The 21,925-nt window shown below is 46.9% G+C and overlaps 2 protein-coding genes across 2 annotated transcripts in view; one reads left to right on the top strand and one right to left on the bottom strand.

Annotated features, from left to right (window-relative positions):
* LOC120960056 (UHRF1-binding protein 1-like) overlaps positions 1 to 21,925 on the top strand; it is a 33,780-nt gene that overhangs the window by 8,725 nt on the left and 3,130 nt on the right. Inside the window, 14 exon segments of the mRNA XM_040383977.2 lie at positions 8,831 to 9,032; positions 9,230 to 10,101; positions 10,596 to 10,715; positions 10,802 to 11,094; positions 11,251 to 11,271; positions 14,600 to 14,686; positions 14,771 to 15,984; positions 16,049 to 16,187; positions 16,266 to 16,395; positions 16,482 to 17,060; positions 17,131 to 17,245; positions 19,211 to 19,231; positions 21,130 to 21,272; positions 21,459 to 21,923. Coding sequence (XP_040239911.2) covers positions 8,831 to 9,032; positions 9,230 to 10,101; positions 10,596 to 10,715; positions 10,802 to 11,094; positions 11,251 to 11,271; positions 14,600 to 14,686; positions 14,771 to 15,984; positions 16,049 to 16,187; positions 16,266 to 16,395; positions 16,482 to 17,060; positions 17,131 to 17,245; positions 19,211 to 19,231; positions 21,130 to 21,272; positions 21,459 to 21,923 — 4,401 coding nt within the window.
* On the bottom strand, positions 13,560 to 14,546 carry LOC125907235 (uncharacterized). Its single transcript, XM_049608336.1, has one exon. It carries the CDS (start codon positions 14,205 to 14,207, stop codon positions 13,563 to 13,565), a length of 645 nt encoding a protein of 214 aa, XP_049464293.1. The 5' UTR covers positions 14,208 to 14,546; the 3' UTR covers positions 13,560 to 13,562.

Raw genomic sequence — 21,925 nt, 5'->3', positions numbered from 1 at the left:
GTTTAATCAGTGCGTCCGTGGTTGTGTTGCGATAAGACGCCATCGTTTGCGCCCCATCATCGTGCACCCCAAAACTCGACCAAAACTTGGGGCCCCCGAGCAGCCAGGGCGCAAATGTGTCATGCAGTCCTCTATTCTAGCGGAACTCCATGAGATGAGCCCCAGCTGCGCTCTTTACTACACTGTAATGGAAAGGGAGCGAAACAAAAATGGTACAAAATAAAACACTTGACAAAGCGTCTTTTTTGTTCAATTCAGTTAAAAACAAACTTGTGTGCGCACACACACAAACACACATACACAATGTTTTTTAGTCCGATGATAAATGGATGTTTATGTTACGCTCTTCTCGCTTCTATCAATCTACGTTAACTCGTCGTCGTGCTGGCGGCGGGGCACGGCCGGTGGAGCGGGGGACACACAAACTTTGTTGCTTGCAAGTGTGCACCACCACATGCACTTCATGAAGCTGGGATTATGCTACAGCTTTGTATGTTTGGAGGAAGGGAAAATAGGGAAAAGTTGTAGTTGCAGTAAACAGTTTCCACTAACGACACTTGAAAGTGTTTCTAAACCTCGTTCCCAATCTTTGTTAAGTGAGTGTTGCTTTTTTCGATACAGTTTTTCACTAGAACTGGATTGTTTTCCTTGTTACTTTCAAGAGAATAAGAAGGGGAATTTGTTATGAAAACTAGTTAAAAAAAGAAAAAAGGAAAGGAAATATTCAATATGCTTACAACATGTAACGTCTAATTTGAATTTAAAATTGCATCGCCTCCTTTGATTTGGACACTCATATCCGTCGATAACGTGTACCATACAACCAAGCCATGACTTCAACGGTGTGTCTTTCAGTTACAGACCAGCCAGTAATAAAAACTAAAGAAAAAAATGCATTTCATCGTGTCCTGTTAACTGTTAACCTTCTTGCTTCAACGTTTTTTTTTACTTCGCTTCACTATCTCTGGTGCCGTTAGCTATTCGGCGTCAAGAACATACTGCACTCATTACACTCAGCCTCAGCCCGCCATCCCACAGCCTTGAAGGGGGTGAAGTGAAGTGCCCATCTCCACCGCTCTACATTTCTTCATCTCAACGACCGCAACGGTAAAAGGTCTTTGCCACGACCTATCTCCCCCCCTCCCCCCACCCTCCCCTGAGACTGAGATGATGAAAAATAGAGCACAGACTCTTCTTTTTTGTCGCCCTTTCCGTTGCTTGATATACTGAATCCTGGTCGCTATTACTAAACAAGTAAAGTGGTGGTGGTTGTCGTCGGTGGATGTCCTCCATGCCGGGGACGAAACTGCTCGCTGATCGTTTCCCTTCAAACGGACGTCATTACGACAACCGGGTGCAGAGCAGAGGGCGGCCCATTTGGCGTAGAAGAGGAAATGGGAGAGTAATTTGGAATTATAGAGCTGGCCGGCTGGCTGGCTGGCTGGCTGGTGTGCTGTGAAGCTGCTGAGACAGTGAAAGATGTGATTGCATTGTTGGTGGAGACGATTAAGATTACGATGATGTTATTTTTTATTTGCTTTTTTGCTCTTTAGTGTGTGTGTGTTTGTAAATTCTTCTTAATTACGTTGAGAGTAATTCGCCTGCAAATTGTACGATTTTTGTTGCTCCATTTGTTTTGTTGCTAAACGTCGATGACCGTTTTTCCCTAATTTCTGGGGGCTTTAACATTTCTGACTTTTTGATTGGATCGGTGGAAGTAATTAAAATAAATCGCTTTTGATGCGATCTATTGATTTTACGAATAATGATTAACGCAACAGAGATTAATTAGTGTGTCACTGGAAATGAACTTTCCATTTCCACAGCCCCACCTTAGGCAAATCTCGTGTTCGTGTACCGAAGAGAAAGTAATTAAGATTTGAAAAATTGACTCAATGCATTGAATTAGGAGCTTAAAATCCTGGTCACGGCACCAGGGCGTGTTTTTGAAGATGGCAAAGATTTAGACACATTTTTCTGTAGATTAATGCTGTTTTTGATTGAACACGTAGCAGGATTAGTCCTTGCTGGGATGGGATCAGTTTAGATTAGCTGGGATCCTCCAATTTCGTGTAATATATTGGCCGATGGAAACCAATTAAAATTTAAAAAATAAACATAAAAATAAACGTTTGCCGCACTATAAATTGAAGCAAAAGAAAACTCATACGTATTTTCCAATGTCCCATTTGGAGCGGCATTGCATGTTCTGTGCTGCAGTTGTCATAACTCACCTGTGGGTAGAACATGTAAATGCACATACGCACGTTTTCAGCCTCTTGTTTTGCGCCCGTTTGATGCGGTTTGATGCACAATAAATCTAAACATTTGCCTCCCTTCTGAACCGAATGCCATATTCCTTGTCACCGTCCTCCGGTGATGTATTCAGATGTGTTCCAACTGAATACTTCTCGATGATGATGATGACGATGATGACATATGAGTGGTGTGAGACAGTGGGACACAATTTACAGGAAATCCCCATTAAATATTACTACCTATCGTATCACACAAAACTCTCTGGGCACAGCGATTGGATTGATGAGTGTGAGGTTGTGTTGGGAATTTTGCAACGCTTTTCCAGGAAAGCAATTATTTTGATAAAAATGTGTTAATCCTCCTGGGAATGCTCCAACAGAGTAAACTTCCGTTCCCTAGAAACAAAGAGAGCGAGAGAGAGACAGGGAGAGGGTTACGGATGTTAAGCAGATTTATTAGCAACACCTTATCACCTTTTTGCTAAAAAACACATGCGCCTGTTGGTTGAAGTTGTCTTCAAATCATGGATCGACGTTGGTTTGGAATTTTCTTGAATAGATTGAAGGAATCAATGCTCTTACCCAGTGGAAGATGTAATGATGGAGGTTGTGAGTGTGCAATTGTGTAATTAATGATGCTTTTCATTTCATTTCCCTTCCCGATTGTGATTGATTGGCAATGAATGGTACGGTTTGTGAGCGACGAAGCGCCACTCGAGTTTAGTCCTTCGAGCCGGATGAGTGCTCAGGTTCTTCCCCCTAGCGGTAACGAACTTTTGTTACTCACTGTAGAAAATTGCCATTTCGTGCTCGTACAAAACTTTGCAATTTACTCCTCTACTCGCTTCTTCTCTTGGTGATGGTTTTGCGCCTCTCGTCCAGCATATTAGATTATGCGGATAGGGAAGCAATTTCGCGAAAAAGTCACTACACTGGAGCAGAGCAGGGAGCAGCGTAACAGACACGTGCTTTTTGCTGACGCGCGAGCGGTTCGTTGCCTACTGGGTGTCGTCTTTCTGGTCGAAAGTTTTGCACTCCTAACCAACCACTCTCCGGGAAAGTCATGTTAGCATTGGAAACGCGTTCGCGTATGCATAGTTGTATGATTGGTGCGGAAATCTATCGCGCTCAACCTAGCGCGTAGACCGCCGGCGGACGGCGCGAACACGTGCGAACGTTCCGGATCCTTTCATGCCTCATTTCGCTCCAGTGGGGGAGGTCTGTGAGAACGGAGACGGGAGAATGTCTGCAGATGAAGCATGATTGTAAATGAGAAAGATGTCCTCCTCCTCCTCCGCATCAGCATTTCGGTCGCAACTCCTCTCTTCAGCCCGGTAAACCGGATGTGCTTCTGCTGTTCCGCTGCGAAGGTCCTTCCTTCTTCTTTTTTTTGTGCTTCACTTCCGCCAAACGAGATGGAGATGGATCGATCATCCGGACGTGCTTAGCTTTACAGCTCATCGTGAAGCTTTTCTTTCTATTTCGCACGCACACAGACACAGCAGAGCAAGCCCGCGCAAGGTCCCCAAACTGGGATGGAATACATAAATAATGGTATGAAATTTATTTCCTTTCCAACGTTGCTCTTCTTCTCCCGTTTCAAATGCCTTCCTGCTTTTCTTGATCAGAAATGCGGCATTCGTTTGACGGGGACGGGTTTTCCCGCGCAAAAGGAAAGCAACAGCAGCAACCTGTGGCACGTACCGCGTGTCATCAATATTGGCCTTCCAGCCGGTGCAGCATTGGACTTCAGGGACGACCACACAAGGGGGGGGGGGGGGGGGTTTGTGTCCCCTCTGGGGGGTACTTCGGGAGGGGATGGATTGGTTATTAAGTTTAGTCGTCGATATCGTCGAATCATATCTGCCATCAGTGGCGGGGGCAATCAGTTTGATCAGTGTGCCTCGATACAGCCTTTGGAAGGTAACCAATTTTTGGTGACCACATTGAAACTCCTGCCGAACTCCTGCTTCTGCTGCTGACTTAGAGAAGGATGGATTGGAATTGTCTTGTATGTCTTGTCTCTAAGAGCACTCTAAAAGCACGAGAATGCTGAAGGTAAACCAGGAACCCGGGGCCGTACCGTACAAACCGTTCACTTATTCATTAGAAGCATTATTTATGCATGGTACGCTCGATAATAGCTCAGGCTTAGGTGGAGCCGATGGTATCTTGCACTGTGTGTGGGTGCCTGGAACGCCTTTGGTTGGTGGGGTTGGTGTAGCATAGTTGAGGTTCGTCACATAGACTTGGATGGTTGTGCAATATTCATCATTAAACTTGACCGTTATCTGTCGAGGGAGTGTGAGCATGGCAAGCGATCATTTCCTGACTATGGGTGTGTGTGTGTGTGTGTGTGTGTGCTTGGTCGTAGGATGAAGTGTTAATGTTTCGGCAAACATTTACTATGACTGATGGGTTTAGTTCGCTCGGTGAATGTGCCATGCTCCTCTCGTGTGCTATTTTTGTACACAGGTTGACGGTTGGTGCATTATGCGTTGTTTTGGAATGGTTGTAATGTCGTGCTAGAGAGTTTTTCCTTCTGTGTTATTTCAAGAAGTGAAAGATCTTGATTAAGTATGTTAATAATAGACGTACTTTATATTGGATGGCGTGTGTTGGTATCTTGGACAAAAGCTAGGACTTCTACAAAGTTTCCTGCATATAAGGTACTTCATGTTAATAATTATTTAAATTTGTTGGCTAAAGTAAACAGTATCTTCCCATGGTTGGTTGATAAACGTTTGACACAGTTTTAACCTCGTTTATCTTAACATGTTCTTTGGTTGGTCGTGTTCCTCTCATATGAACTGAGTATTCTGCGGTCGGTACACCAATCCGTCACAGATAACCAAGCTACTCTAGTAGGCTTAGACAGGCCTAGACTGACATCAGTTGTTTACCAAATAAGAAGAAGTCCTTAGAAGAAGTCCTCAAAAGAATTCTTCAGAAGAAGTCCTCGGAAGGAGTCCTCAGAAGACATCTGCAGCAGAAGTCTTCGGAAGGAGTCCCCAGAAGACATCTTCAGAAGAAGTCCTCAGAAGAAGTCCTCAGAAGAAGTTATCAGATGAAGTCCTCAGAAGAAGTCTCCAGATACTCAGAAGTAGAGCTTGAAGTTCTCAGACTATAGAATGATCAGTATTTAAGCACGCCTGTAGGCCTTTGACTATTCCAGATTTGATTCCAGTATTTGATATTCCAGATTTTAAGAGTTGGATTTAATTCCAAAGGATGTTACTTCAGAGTCACGAAGTTATGTCGCTTTGTTGTATAGAGACAAACCCTTACTGTCTTTTGGCCTAGATCCTTAGTGATGTTTATTCCAATAACTAAAGAAATTCTCCAAATTCATGGAGACATGTACAATTCCTAAGAATCCGTTTCATATTGTATGTCACGAGTTCTTAAGACTGATCTAACCTTAAATATATTTGGGCTTTTGAAATTACTTTCTTTACAACGTGACAATATCTTTACGAGAGATATTACTTTGAGACATCCATTCAATCCACATCAACGCATTCAATCACATTTTGTGGTATTACAGCATCATTTTTCCCGCCCAAGGAATCCATTACATTTATCGATCGCACCCGGTGGTTGAAACGTTGCACTTGACAGTGTATCGTGGAGGGCGCGCTATTACGATCACCACTCTGCTTCAATTCCTTTGAAACTGTCACTACTTCATATCCTTGCCCCCGGCCTTGCAACGCCACACGTTGACCAGAGAGTCATTAGAAACCCCCAACTTCCCCTTGGTTGGTCAGGTCTGCTCCCTTTTGCCTTTGCGCGGTAATGGTCCGAAACGAGAGTTTGCTGGCGGGAACCCCCCCCCCCCCCCCATTTCCCTTGGCTGCCCGGATGTTGGGCAGAAGTTGGGCCGTAGTTGGCAGCAGGCAAATTGAAAGTCATTCCCGCCCGTATTGGCCACAGGGCACAAACACACACACACCAGGAGTCCTCCATCTCGCAGGCTCCTTTGCCCGTTTTTTCGCTCCCTTCTGCCCTCAAGATCGTTGGTTTGCGCTCGTCAGGGCAAAAGTCACGCCGCCACGGACACTGGATCAGTGCATAATTGAATTCCTGCTGAAGTTTCCAGGGCTCAGGGCTTTTGGGATGCGGGGAGGTGGGGACCTCTCGGCTGCTGCTGCTGTGTTCACTTCCAGCTCCAGTTCCTGCTCATCGGTGAAGGAATTGTTTTAACAACGGGGATGGTTCGCCGGTGATTTCAATATAAACTTTTGCCCCATGCGCCAGCTAACTTGGTGTGTGTGTGTGTGTGTGTGCTTGCGCGTGGACATGGAGTTATCTCAGCAGGGGACTCCAGTGCTTTTTTTGTTGTTTTGGTTCCTTTGCCGCTGCACATTCCCAGTGCGCGGCGACGACAACGACGACGACAAAATGGTTAAATGTTAGCTCCTGTCTGGGTGACGTTTTAATTTGTCCGCTGTAAAATGGAGAGCTAACCAATGCCCTCAAGGGGGGGGGGGGGAGTGAAGGGGAAGATTGTGGATTTGAAGACTCGCCCGTGGATTTCTTCTTTTTCGCTCAATTTCCTTCACGAAAAATCCTTCGTCTTTTCTGGTGTTTTGTTTTTCATTCGTGATCCTTCCTGGATTTGCTTGGTCACACTGTGCCGGGCAATTGACCAGTGGCTGCTGCTGTCTCCTTGTGTCACTATGATACGAAAACGGTGGAAAAAGGTGGTGTGGCGCGTACATTCCCGGCGGGAATCTAATTTGTTTATAGTCATCAAAGCGGTAAATTGCCGGCGAACAAAAATTGTCCCTTTTTTTTTTGGACGGGAAGGTTGATGTGATGTTGATGATGGGGTCCTGTTTTTCGTTTGCGGCGGACAAGATTGGTGTCAAAATTCGGAACAAATTTTCGCTCCCAGATTTATCCCAGGTGATGAGGTGGTAATGTCGTTTTGATTCTTCATGCCTCCCTTAAGACAAGGAAGAAGGTACATTAGAAAGAAAGAGGAGATTTATGAAGCTACAGCATAAATATGCTCAGCTGAGAGCTTATTATTTCCTCATCGTAACTGCTTTTTGCACCTTTTTGTCTAAAACGTCTTCTTGAAGTGATCAGATTGTAGAATAGAGAGGAATGTTTAAGCTGTCGTTGCACAGATAGGTAGATAAGTGGATCATACATATTCATTGAACGAGCGATGTTCTTTCTCATTTTATTCCCTCTTTCTTATTGAAGGCTTCAAAAGACGCGCATTGCATAAAATTGGCCACAGGCATTCGATGTGCTTGCGATTTAAATCTGCATTGGCTTTAGTTATCCTTCCTCTTCTTCTGTCGCATAATCTAATTGTCCTCCACCGATGACTTCACGAGCGAACGTCAAGGAACGCTTCCAAGATTCCACTTCGATGGAGACCGTTTAACGACTGCTTGCCTTGCCAGCTGATCAATATGTTTAATTCACTTTGCCGTGTCTGTTCTATTCGGAGGCAGAGCGTCCTTTGGACGAATTATCAGAGATGTCTTCTCGGGATCTGCAATGGTCCTCAGCAAGCAGTCCTCACTCAACGCATGACTCAATTACGAACCCCGAACTGGGAACTGATTTGACTGATGTGGTGTTGCTGCAGGAAAGAAATAAAAAAAAACATGAGAAAAGAGATACACTTTTGTGGTTACAGTTTCTCTTTCTTCTAACCTTCACCGCTATCATGTCGTTTATAGGCCAGAGGTCATCGCCGTGAGCATCATGCGTGTGAGCATAAAACGGTTTGCGGGGCGTAATTTGCCCCTGATTAGAATTCATCTCACAAACACATGATCCCTGCGATGGCTCACTGTGATGGCTCACATCGTGCTCCACACACACACACATTAGCTTCGTTCCGCAGGATACTTTTCGGGCGTTCGGGGACATTCCGGGACGATCGCTTGCGGCAATGCGGTCCAAAATTGCCTCTCTTCTTCTCCGCTACTGACACGGCAACACGGGGCTGTCATTTAGATGCCTTGTACCCCGAGGCCATTGCGTCGCTTTCCTTTTCTCTCTCTCTCTCTCTCTCTCTCTCATGCACGCCAATAACGCGCTGGCGGCCCCAATCGTGTGTAACGTGCCATCAAATCCACCGGTGGTTAAGGGTGGTTAGGGACATTCGCTCTTTTTTTGGTCCTTTGCCGGTTTTTCCCTTCCCTACCTTAGGGCAATGAATTGGAGCACGAGGAGGTCCCCGGAACAGGTCCTATGCAGCCAAGTGCTTTCGACAGTTTTACGTACGTTTGGGAGGAATTGGGGGGAAAAGGTTCCCATACATCCTTATTTTCACCATCTGGTAACGCAGCTGATGATGGTCCTGCCCGCCAAGGGGAACTAAAGGAAATACAGGCACTGTACCATTTTATATGCCGGCGTTGGGTGGCGTTTTATTTCCCACTCACCCACTCCCGAGCGCTTGTTTCTGCTTCTCCGAGCATGTCGTTTAATTTGGTTTATTTATTTGCTTGCTGTTTTGTGTGTGTGTGTGTGTGTGAAGCTGTGCTCATCATCTCGCTTTCTCTTCGCTTTGTTTCTCCTCGCTTGGCTTTTACTTGCAGTTACACGAAGAATTTATCACCCGATAAGGTGAACCTGAGCGCATTCCGGGGCGAAGGTGAGCTCTCCAACCTGCAGCTGGACGAGAACGTGCTGACGGAGCTGCTGGAACTGCCGGCCTGGCTGCGGCTGACGTCCGCCTGGTGCAATCACGTCTCGTTTCGAATATCCTGGACCAAGCTGAAAAGCACACCGATTGTACTGGTAAGTAGGCTGTGGAAACTTGGGAAGAAAGAGAGAGAGAGAGTTGGTAGAGCCGTTTGTCATTAGTGTCAAACTCTTCAGGAAGTGTATATCATTTTACCAGATTAACAATTCCGTTCAATAATTGACTCGCTTCGTGTCGGTGCAATTTCTAACCTAATTCCTTTCATTTTACCTTTTTTTCCTCCGCTTTACAGACACTAGACGAGGTAAACATAACGATAGAAACATGCGAAATCGCGCGCAGCGGCACACCGACGGCCGGCCTCTCGAGCATGACCGTACCTCAGGGGAAATACAGCTTTATACACAAAATCATCGACGGTATCACGATCGCGGTCAACACGGTGAACGTGAACCTCAAGAGCCCCGCATTTACCGCCTCGGTGCAGATGTCCCGCATACGGGTCGAATCCCGCACGCCCAAATGGCTGCTGGGCGATCTGCGCGTTACAAGACTGAAAGATCCGGCCCGCGGCATGATACTGATCTTCAAGGAGCTGTCCTGGCAGACGGTGCGCATCGAGGCGAGCAGCACCCAGGACCTTAGCCTCACGCCACTGCGGCTGCTCACCAACCAGGCCCGCTGCCGGATCACGATCAAAAAGCGCCTATCGGACTGTAGCATCGTTGCCAGCCGGCTCGTGCTCATACTGGACGATCTGCTGTGGGTGCTGACGGATTCGCAGCTGAAGGCGGCCCTCCACTTTGTCGACTCGCTGACCGGGCTGATCAAAGCGTCGACCAACGTGGTGCAGCGAGTGAAGGCCCAGAGGAAGCTGGAAACGCTGCCCGAGTATCAGGCCCAGCTGGACCAATCGAAGAAGGCGCCCGACGCGCAGCAGCTGTCTGCGGCCCAGCGCTACTTTAACCTGTACGACGTGCGGGAAACGTCGTACCACTTCTTCAGCCAGCGCATCGATCTGCACCTGTGCGACGATGTGGGGGTGGGCCGGTCCAGCCACCCGAACCTGCAGGACGGTGGCGCGCTGCAGATATCGGTGCAGGGCTTCCAGATCGATTACTATCCGTACCATTTGGCGAAGGCCGACCGATCCCACTGGGCAAAGTGAGTATGATTGGGCCCGTACCCCCGGGGGCCGGACAAGTGTGGTGGGCAGTGTCACATGTCAATGGATGCGCGGTAATTTAATTAACGAGCAAGTCGCAGCACCGATGTGTGCCGAGAGTGTTTGCTGCTGGCCTGCGGGAACCCGCTGCGTAAAGTGAATTCGAGCAAGTTAGGGTTGATGTTGCAGCGCATGATGGTTGTTTCGGAAGTGTTTTCGGGGGAGAATGCGTTTAATGAGCTTTTATGGAAAGGTTTAATGGCATCCGCGATGAATGAAGGCATGCAAGCTTAATTGGATTTAATTTGCTGCACTATTTGCACTAAATTTGAACATAATACGTTAGTGGGCTAATGAACGAAAATAATGGTATGAATTTTACATAAGGAATACATCCATTTAATGCACGAATGATAGCGTGTGACATTTCCCCAAAGCATAATCCGTCTGGCCGCCCTAACACTGTCCTATTTTCCTTACTTCCATCCCCTAGATACCGCGAGGCAAGCATACCGCCCGCACTGTGGCTCGAGCAGTCACTAAACTCCTTCAGGGAAGCCATTCTAAACCTAAGTCAACCGAATCGACCACCGCAGCATGCATCATTGGAAAGGTACATCCGGCTTACGCCACAATCCGCCCTTTTGATCTTTGACACAAGCACAATCTCACATTACACAAAACTTCCCTTTTCGTCAGAACAACCAACTACGGCCAGCAGCAAACGACACCCGCATCGCCAGCCCTTGGGCAACAGCGTGGTGGTGGTGGTGGGCTTAATGGGCCCAATCAAACGGCAGCTCCCTCCGTGCCCGGCACACCGAGCAGCGGAGTCAGCAATCACAACAGTGCGGTTTCGCCGATGAAAAAGCATGTCCTGGACAATCTGGCCAAGCTGATGTGTGCCTGTGTGGTGATGAAAATCGAGGAGTTTACGCTGTACCGCGTGACGACGTCCGGGAACAAGCAGATGCCAAAGGAGTTCGTTTCGGGTAGGTGTAGGACGAAGCGCGGGACACACAAACCGAGCCTCTTCCCCCTAAACATTCCTTGGCGTTGTGTGCAATAATTTTAAATGTTTGTTTTCGTTTCACACCGGAACCATTGTTTCGTGTCCATATATGATGGCTATAACGGTACGCTACAAGCACAAAACAAGCGGAAGAAAGGTACCGGCCGTATGTGTGTTTACGGTTGATTCTGATCCTTTAGACTATGTTCCTTTCTCTCTTCTGTATTTCTGATTTGTGTTACTGTTGCTGCTAGTCTTAGAGAATTTGTTTAGCTCATCCATCTACCTACTCGTTAAGTGTTTTTGTAGCAAAATTTAAGAGATATTAGTGTACACGTTCTGTTCCTCATGCTCATCATCGCTAGACGATTCCTCCGCATCATCGCTGCTCTCATCCGTATCATGCCCATCGTCGCGAACCGCGTAGCTAACGAAACGCACCGTAAAGAAGTAGAAAAACTCCGCAATGCTTAGAATGCTCGCCCCGGTAAACAGTCCCAAAATGCCACCGATCGACACGACCACATCGATGTTTTCGCGCACAATCTGTCGGCGGTAGCGCTGGGTCGGATGAATCATCAGCTTCAGCTTAACCGAACGTTCCGCTTGATCGTTCATATACGTGTGTCTGCCCACGATACGGATCTCGTTCTCCTTGCAGGACGGATAGCAGTGGCAGGGAAAGCCGCCCGTATACCAGGGCTGTAAAATCCGCGTCGGCGGTGCAATCAGCCCCGCATTGTCCAAACATTGCATGCCGGCGTACCCGCACACGGACCCATTTTCGTGACCTTTTTGGGAAGTTTTGGAAGCAACAAATTAGATGAGATGCTTTGTTCTACACACACACATGTCACATGCACACGAAAACTTGCCTGCGAGCAGCATATTGTGATGAAAACAATTGCACACACGCAGCTGGATCGATTTCAAACACTCGGTAACGCACACGCTGTAGCTGTACTTGGGGTAGCTAGTGTTGCCGAACGGTAGCGCATGCTCGTCCGGGAAGAGACAGCGTCGCACGTCAATGTCCACCGACCGCACCAGCGGATCGTTGACAATGTTCTGCAGCGTGAAGTAGATTTTCTCCTCGTGCCCCTGCATGGTCTGTTGAAACTGTAGCCGACGCAGCAGGATGTGTGGGATGTCGTCTTCGTTCATTAAGTGAGTCTGCATTGGGGAATGGACGAAAAAAGCGCGTTTCAGAAAAGTGATGGGAAAAGTTGGGAACAAATCCCGAGTCGACTCCGATCCGCCACCGATCATTTCGGAACCGACTGCGGAAGGTAGGTCAGCATTATCCGGAGTCGTTCGGAATCGTCCGGAAACGATTTTGGAGTCGGAGTCGCCCGGAGTCAGAGTCGTTTGGAGTCGTTCGGAGTCGTCCAGAATTTTCCGGAGTCGGCCTTCGACACAAATGTCGACTCCGATCGACTCTGGAAGACTCCCAATGGCTCCAACTGCGATCGACTCCGATTTCAAACGACTTCGGGTGACTCCAGACGACTCCAGACGACTCAAGACGACTCCTAAGGACTCCGGACGACTCCCGATGACTCCGGGCAACTCCGGATGACTCTGACTCCGGACGACTTCTGATGACTCCGGACGACTCTCGATGATTCCAGTCGACTCCGGACGACGAACGACTTTGAACGACTCCAGACGACTGCAACTGCGAACGATTTCGGGCGAATCAAGACGATTCCGAACGACTCCGGTCGATTCCCAATGACTCCGGGCGATTTCGGATGATTTAGACTCCGGACGATATCTGATGATTTCCGTCGACTCCGGACGACTAAAGACGACCCCGGACGACTAAAGACGACTCCGAATGACTCCGGATGACCTCCGATGACTCCAGACGACTCCAGACGGCTCCGGACGGCTCCGGACGGCTCCGGACAGCTCCAAACGACTTCAAACGACTACAGACGACTCCAACTCCGAACGACTTCGGGCGACTCAAGACGATTCCGAACGACTCAGGACGACTCCAGATGACTCCGGACGACTTCTGATAACTATGGACGACTCCGGGTGATTCCAGTCGACTCCAGACGACTAAAGACGTCTCCGGACAACTCCATATGATTCCCGACGATTTCATACGACTCCGAATGACTACGGGCGACTCCAGACGACTCCGACTCCGGGTAGAACTAGTGGTTCCGATTTTGCTGGTGTCAGAATCGTACTAACAATAGCCGGTGTCGGATCGCAGTTATGGGTGTGCTCCAAAGAGCACATCACTATCATCACTCTCTCTCTCTCTCTCTCTCTCTCTCCTGCTTACCGTAACTGCATAATTGTATGTCAACAGCAGATCGCCATCAGGATGCTCCGTGTCCATTTCCAGCGGCAGCCATTTTTTGCCATGTCTGTAGGAAAAGACTCACAGTTAGAGCTTATTTAGCTCTTTGACAAGGTTTTGTTAGCACCTTACTTCTCTACCGTTTGCAGCGAGTTAAGCAGATAGCACGTTCCGATCGTTGTTTCGATCGGTTGAAAGTAGCGACAGCAATCGAACGGTTTGTCATTCCAGCGGCACTCGCGGAACAGTGTGCTACAGTTAGCGCGCACCATGGCCGCTGTCTGGCTGTACCCATCCTTCGGGCACCTCATACAATCGTCACACTCCTCGTACATTGCACAGTAGCTACTTATCGAGCCTTCGTTGTACAGGTTGTGAAAGATAATGCGCAGCATATAGTCTTCCACGTCGTAGTTAAACTCCATCTCGTCGTTCGTCTGCAACGCGCCAAGGTACGACTGCAGCCCGGGATACACTTCCTTCACGTAGCCCATCTCACAGACACCGACCGCCGGGAACACTATCGGCTCGGCCCGCGTATCTATGTTCTCCACCGCAATGCTGATCGTATCCGTCCGGAATAGCTCCATGTAGGAGCATATGAGCCGGACCGCAAAAACCCACGCAATGGAGGTGCAAACGAACCAGAACAGTCGCTCCGTTGGGTGGTACCGGCGGTTGACGATGTACCCGATGCCGGCCAGCGATGCATTGTTGCAGTAATCCACCAAGATGCGATAGAACGCACGACCCAGGCGCAGTAAAAGTAACATTTTCCCTACACGGATGTACGGGCTTGAATGAGGAAAGCTTCTACTACTGATTAAAGCCTTGTTTGGGGTTGCACGTGCGTGCGAAGAGCCCGTGTGTTGGTTGTGGCAGAACCATTCAATTAAAAATTAGAGCGACATGAATTTTACATTACTTCTAAATCAGGATACACACTGTTGACCTTTAGCATTGAATGTGAAGTTAATGTTTCGTTTTTAATCATTTAGAATAATTAGTATTCATGGTTAAACAATAGACTGTTGTTTTCGTAACTCCTCTTGCATGCGATACTTTTTCCCTTATCTTGTTATTACATTTAATTATTTCAAAGACTGTTTTCGTACGCAGCGCAACATTTTCTAATAGTTTCTATCGTTTTTGTTGTTGTTTTTAGCCGATCGGGACCGAGTACCACCGGATATGGCCACACTGCATGCGGAATTTACGTACTTCTACTATCCCGGGGACTTTGTATTTCCTTGTAAGTGGTTTTATGGAGACATTATTATCTATTACACAGCATAGAACATAATTTATCGATTATATTTTCCCCCTACCCACACAGTGCCACCGTCGAAAGCGTTCGTTCACATCAATCCCGTACAAGTGCACTTCCACCTGGACAGTCTGCTCTGGCTCAGCTCGTTCGTGCTGAACCTGCACGAAAGTCTCCTGCGCACGAACAACGTCACGAGCGGCCTCAACTCCCCGTCCACCCCGTCGAGCGGAGCGACGTCGGACGCGGAGCAGCAACCGAACATAATGTACATGGACGTGAAGGTGGAGTGCATTATGCCGCGCCTAATATTCGAAGCGTCGCCCGGCGCACCGCAGCAGCGTGATCGGCCCAAGGCAATGCACGTGGAGGTGTCCCGGTTTGCGCTGACGAACATTCGCGAGACGGGCTCGTCGCGGGCCGACCTAGCGCAGGCGATATCCTCCCTGCAGGAGGGTAGCCTTGTGTTCGGGTCGGGCTTTCCCTCAAAACCGGGCGATCTGTGTATCGTGACCGATCGCATACTGTCACACATTGCGGCAACGGACGTGGCCGGCGGGCTGAACGGACCACCGATGCTGAACGGGTCCGGTGCGGACGGGCTGCAGTCCGCGTTTAGCAATCTGACGCGCTACGCAACGTGGCGCGAACCGCGTGATGTGTGGTGCCTAAAGCTGGACCCGGTGTGGGTCGAGTTTTACGGCGCGCGTTCGATCGGCCCGAGCCGTGCCATTCCGTTCGTCGATGCCGTGCCGGTAACGATCTGGCTGCACGGGCGCTCGGACGAAATGCCCGAGCTGATGATCGGCCCGGCGGATACGGTCGCTGGCGGTGTTGAGCGGAACAGCGACGGCAGCAAGCGCATTCACAATAGCAATAATACCATCTCGAACAAATCGAGCGAAAGCAGTCTGATACTGTCCGTGAGCAGTTTAAAACAATCACTAGATTTAGAGTCCACCCCGCTCGGGAGCGGTTACTGGAGTGGTGGTGTTGGTGGTGGTGCGACGTTGGAGGATGAGAAGCGGAAACGATTTTCCTCCGCGTCTGGGCAGGGCGGCGAGGCAAGGGCGCCGCCGCAGCTACCGCAAGCATTCCCGTCGGTCGAGGCGGACAGTGAGACGGACAATCGGACGGCCGATCTGCACGTGATCGCTCACGTTTCCAATCTAGTTAGTGTTCAAATCGATCATTATCAGTATCTGTTTTTGCTGCGGCTGGCGGAAGAGCTGACCGAGCTGGCCACCTTTCTGTCGCTTGATTCGAAGCGAATACTGCAAGCGGTAAGACAGTGAACCGTAAGAATTGGGCAATTCTTCTTAGACTCATCTTTCGATTTACTTGTAGGCAAATACGGAAAAATCGATTATCGTTGGCTGTGTGATACCGCAGGTGGAAGTTTCGCTCGTCATGCCTTCACAAACGCCCGGCAAAGAGTCAAGCGGCGGTGATGGCGAGAGCGTGTTACCGGATTCGGCCAGTTTAGGTACAAATAGGGTCGGAAAAGATTAACACACGATCATCGCAAATGATCAAATCCATCCTCACCTTCTTCCCGCTTCAGGTTCCGGGTGGCCAAATTCGATGGACCAAACAAGAAATTCTAACATTTTTAGCAGTACCGAATGTCCCTCCCCAATCGCAACAGAACCACCGGTGGAAGTACATCACATTTCCAATCCCAACACCCACGGGTACGCTATCTCGCACACTTAGAATCCTGTCCGTCACACGTACTTACCCTATGCTTAAATCTCCCTCTCGCTCGTTCGCGTTCCAGACACAACGTACAGATACAAAGCATACCGACGACCTCTTCTACGTCGGGCGTAGCCTCGGTCGAGACGCCCTCCTCCTCGTCGGTCGTGGTAACCGCACGAACCGTCGGTACGACGAGCGTCACCACCCCTATCCCCCAGCAGCCACAACACATTCCGGTGCAGACGCAATCGAAGGTGGGGCGCAACTCAACCACCGACTCGTCCTCGTTCTCGAAGGACCTCAACTCGGGGCTAAGCTCCATGAAGAAGGGCTTCTCGCATCTGATGACGTCGATCGATTCTGCGCTGAAAACCAACACATCCGACGACATTAGCGACACGCTGTCGGTGCAGTCGGATTTGAGCTCCGACTCGGAGCTGCAGCGCGTGCTGGAGGACACGGAGAAGACGACGGACTGTATGGACGCGATGTTTAAGCTGTACCCGTTCGGGCAGGAGAGCACGATCAAGATGGCACCGATCGAGGTGGCCAGCGAGGTGTGCGAGGATCCGTTCCTCTCGAACATGTCCTCCCCGTCCGACCCGTCCGAAAGCATCAGTCTGAAGCGGCGCGACATTGTGTCGATGGTGACGTTCAGGTTCGTTTGTGTGTGTGTGTGTGTATGTGGTGTTTTCATATAAACTGATGTGTTTCCTTTATTTTGATAGATTAACCACGGTGGAGGTGATACGCCAGAATGTTGGCAATGGTTCCTCGCTTCGATTGCAAGTGTCGGCGATAAGCTGTGATGAATGCGGTGCGATACCGTGGGATGAATTTCAGGTACGCTTACCCCTTCACTGGTTGGGTTTTGAGGAAATCCTTCAACTATCTATTAAAAACACACACATCCACACACTAGAACACAACAACCTTTCTCTCTCTTCGAACACTTTTGCTGTCTCTCTTTTCTCTTTGCTACCTTTTTCTCTGGTCTGGTTTTCCCTATCGATTGTTTCGATTACACTTTGTTCCTTTTGTTTCCTTGTTTTCACTCTGTATGTGTTGTGTTTCCTCATACAATAATCATGATAATCGATAACCTATGGTATGGTGGTTTCACCACTTCATTCGAACGTTGTATTTCCGTTTTTTTTGTTCTTCCTTCTTTTCTTTTCGGTGTCTATTATATCGAATACTTCCCGCAATTGTTATCTGTTGTTAACGGCAATCGATGATTTACGATAATGAGAATCGCACTATACTTTGTACCTTCATCGCAAAACAATTTAATCTGGCCGTAAATCATCGTTTAAATATGCATCTTTTATCTCCTCCTTCCCCCCGATATGATATCATCTCCCCTCTTGTACATAAGATTCCCCATGTATCGCGAAATATATCTGTCATGATGTGCTCAATGTCTGCTAAAATGGATGGCTAAAATGCATATCGAGCTTCGAAATAGGTAACACCGGAAGCTCAAACGGCCGCGCACACCAAGAACGGCGCGTGCATTGAGTGCGAATGTGCGAAAGGCTTAAAGATCTGTTTTATTCATTTTTTGTCCTTTTCTCTTTCATCTTCTTTATTTGGCGCTAAACTGAATTGTAACTGCACACTACTATACGAGTATTGTATATCAAGTAATTGAAATTGGCATGTTTCGTTTTGAAATTAAATCATTTTTTTGTAAAACTTTTGTCATTTTTCATCCATTTATGCACACGTTTCCATTCTCTTGTCCATACGGCGACAAGAAAATTCTTTCTTTCTTTTTGCTCCATTGGCACCACGCGTCTCTTTTACGTACATCTTCTTCTGTTTCTCTTATCCAGTTTATCCTTCTTTTCTGTTTGCTCCCTGTTTTCATTCCTCTATTTTTCTACTCGTGCTAGCTAAAATATGACCAAATATCTTACAATTATACTAACGATATCTATATATATATATATGCTACTATATTATATACATACATAATCCGAAAACTATCCGAGTGTTAATGTTGTTGAAACATATTTTTCTTTTCTTTTTTCTTTTTTTGCATGCTTTCTTCTATCATCTCTATCTTGTATAACCAAAAAAAACAAAAACAAAAAACAAACAAAACAATAATCAAACCGAATAACAATCGACGATCGTGGTGTGAATTACCTGAATGAAAAACAAAACAAAAAATTGCTTAAACGGTATCAACCGAAAACGAACACAACACAACACACTGCAATACTACTGTGATAACTTACCTGCACCTGCAACACGTGTGCCACAAAAAAAAAACACACACACCAATTTACAATCATACTTTTGTAATTATTCAAAATATTGCAACATATTTCTTACTCGCCACACTACTGAATGTGGGGTTGTCCGCTGTGCAAATGCCACGATCCTTGTTGCTCATCGCTCATGCTGTGGCTATGCGCTACACAACTCCCGTTGCAACCAATATATACTTCATTGGGCATATTTGCTATTATTACCAAAAAAAAAAAAAACAATAATTACGATCCATATCCTATCCTACAATTATGGATGTTGATGTTGGTTGCTCGCTCGCGATGGTTCTAATCAACATATACACATATATCGATGTTGTGTTTCCTTTGGTGCGTTTGCGTCTCTGTCTCTTTTTGTGTCTCTTTCTCTGTGTGTGTGTGTGTTTGTGCTGTGTATGTATGTCGTTTTCATACAATGTAATCAAAACCAAACCCATCGTTGCACTGCCATCATCAAACGAAATGCTCACACTTGTTGGCTGAATCCATAATATACACATAAATACACGCCACGCCACCGAAAAAAAAGGGTGGCCACCGCAACAGCAAGGTATCTATATTTTTTCCACTAGTACTTTTGTGCGTGTTTTGTTTGTATGTTACAAACTGTGTATGATTTTAAGCGTTATTTATGTTCTGTTTCGGTGTTTTGTGTTTTATCATTTCTTTTTATATTTTTAACTTGTTTCGTTCATTTTGTTTTATCAATGCAAGGCAATTGCGCCGTGTTGCGCTGTGTTGAACATTGTAGTTGATGGAAAGAGAGATTCGTTTTTTTTGTGTGTGTGAAATATGTTGAACCATTCAGTGGTCCACCTTCCTCTGCCATTTTATGTGTTTGTGGCAGCTTTTTAGCATCTCAAGTAAAGAAAGCATGTACGAGGTTTTTCTTTTCCACATGTGTGTCCATTCCCTGTTTAAGATAAGGCCCACACTATGCACAAATGAAGTTGAAAATACTCACGAATGAACAATCCTCAAAGTGTAGTCACCATCTCCAACTGTAACACTGACCCAGTACAGACAATTGATTGCAAACTCTTCTGCATCTGCTTGAATTCTAGTTTCTTAATTGCTGGTAGGAGTAGAGGTCTGAAATAGAGTATACAGGGTTTTCCAGGGGTTCTCATAATTGTGGGACACTTCCTTGACTCTTTATTATTTGAAGTGAACTTCATATGATAGAAATTGGACTCTATGGCACCCTTTTTGGACAGCCTTCGTAGAAACTCCTATTGGATTTGTCCCACAAGGGAGCTATAGAGTCCAATTCTCGTTAGATTAAGTGAATTTCACGTATGAATGAGTAAATAAAATGTCCCATAGCTATGAGAACTCCTTTAAAACCCTGTAACATGCGCTTAACAACGCATCCTAGTATAGTATGATTATAACCAACTACTGTTGACAGTTGTCAGGGAAATTTGATCAGTAAAGTAGACACTTAAAAGCATTTGAAAGCCGCCCAATTATATCGCTTGCTTACCAAAACACATTCTAGGATCGCTCACTGTACGCACTCAACAACCAATCAGGCCGTCATGATAGTAGTACGGTCAGTTTTTCCGACTGTTCTGTTTCTAGGATATAGTGCAGATGCATGTGTTTCTCTTTTTCTTCCGCAAGGTTTGCGTGCAGTGTTGATCTTTTAATCTTTTTATCACCTTTAACCAATTAAACCCATGTTTTGAATGTCTATCACACCCATTTTCTATGTACTCGAAAACAGCACCCGCCCCAGAAATCAGTACGATTTTCTCACTCACGATTTTCCTCACCCACATTTTGTGTACAGTATATTATTATTGTGTCAGCGAAGTCAGTCTATTAGAATTAGAACTCTTTATATTCCATTTCATTGTTTGTTGTAATCTCTCTTTCTGCTACAATGTGTCGCTGTTTACTTCTCTCTTTCTCGTTTTTTACTCTATGTACGCTCTCTTTTCTATTTTCTTTTCACTTTCACTTTTCTTGACATTATATATGTTTATTTTTGGTTTTCTAATTTGCCTAAAACTAATTCCGTTTTATGCTTCTTTACACTTTCTTTGTCTTTAAACTATCTCTTTATACTTCTTTTACATAACTACTTCGTTTTCTATAGCGATTTACACTTACAATCTTGTTTTGCCATATATGAAATCTAAAAATGTCGGCCAAGACCATGCAGTTAATAGTTTTTTTTCTTTCTTTTCCATTTGTTTCTTTTCCCCACTCCCTTATGCCCTATTTTCTTTTGACTCGTTCATATTAAATTGCCGAAAATGGCTGTGTTTTGCGCTTTTCATAATGTGTAAATGGGTTATTCGAAACAAATCTGGATGAAATTATGTAAATGCGCCTCCCTGCGCGACCACCATGATGGGCAACTCTCAATGCTGTATGAACTGCGAAACCCAACTCCCACCCTTCTTGCCCATCGTATACGACGCACCCACTCACCACCAGACCAAGTTCGGAACTAGATGTAGAGCATGGAACATTGCACCGCATAATCCGGAAGCACCGCCTTGTGTTGCGATTAGATTAGAGGAAGAGCTCACCCTGCCGGCCGACTCGTGCAAAATCACTGACAAGAAGACAATCCTGAGGTAATGACAACAAATACTGTGGGAAATTGACTGCAAGTATGAGTAAGGGGACTGGGTCTATGAAAACGTAGGGAAATTAAGATGAAGTGTTTTACAATAGCGATTCTTGGCGTTTTTTGTTTGTCCTTTCTTGATCGTGTAACATTTCTCTCTGTCTTTACCTTGCGTGTGCCTAAAAAAAACTAGCTGGTTCAAGCGGAAGCTAAACGTCGAGGTGAAGGATATCGATCTGCAGCTCGCGATGAGCACCGTCGTCGGGCTGGGCGATCTGGCGGAGGATGAGGTGATACCGACGCCGATACCGATGGAGGTGACGGTGGAGAACGTGAAGATCAATCTGATCGAGGATCGGCCGCCGGTGAACATAACCTCGCCCGGGACGCTGCCGGTAAACCTTGCCATCGGCCGGGTGCTGCTGACACGGGACGAGGCGGGCGTGTTTTACGTGCAGCCCACGTTCGGCAGCAAGGCGGACGATGCGGTGGACGGTGGGGGCGGCAAGCGCAAGCTGAACCGCTCCGACACCGAGGTACGGCGGGAACGCGACCGGGAGGTGAAATCGTTGCATCTGGTGCTGCAGCAGCTGAAGCTGGACAACGACAGCCTGAAGAAACAGCTCACGGACAATGAGAAGACGGCGGAAAGCAATCGGT

The sequence above is a fragment of the Anopheles coluzzii genome, chromosome 3 (assembly GCF_943734685.1).
Source record: "Anopheles coluzzii chromosome 3, AcolN3, whole genome shotgun sequence".
NCBI classification, from domain to species: domain Eukaryota; kingdom Metazoa; phylum Arthropoda; class Insecta; order Diptera; family Culicidae; genus Anopheles; species Anopheles coluzzii.
The sequence above is the reverse complement of the archived record's forward strand: the minus strand, read 5'-3'. Positions and strand labels throughout refer to the sequence as shown.

What these genes read in the sequence shown, in the direction of transcription:
- LOC125907235 (XM_049608336.1), bottom strand. Translation starts at nt 14,207, where the DNA reads ATGTTACTTTTACTGCGCCTGGGTCGTGCGTTCTATCGCATCTTGGTG.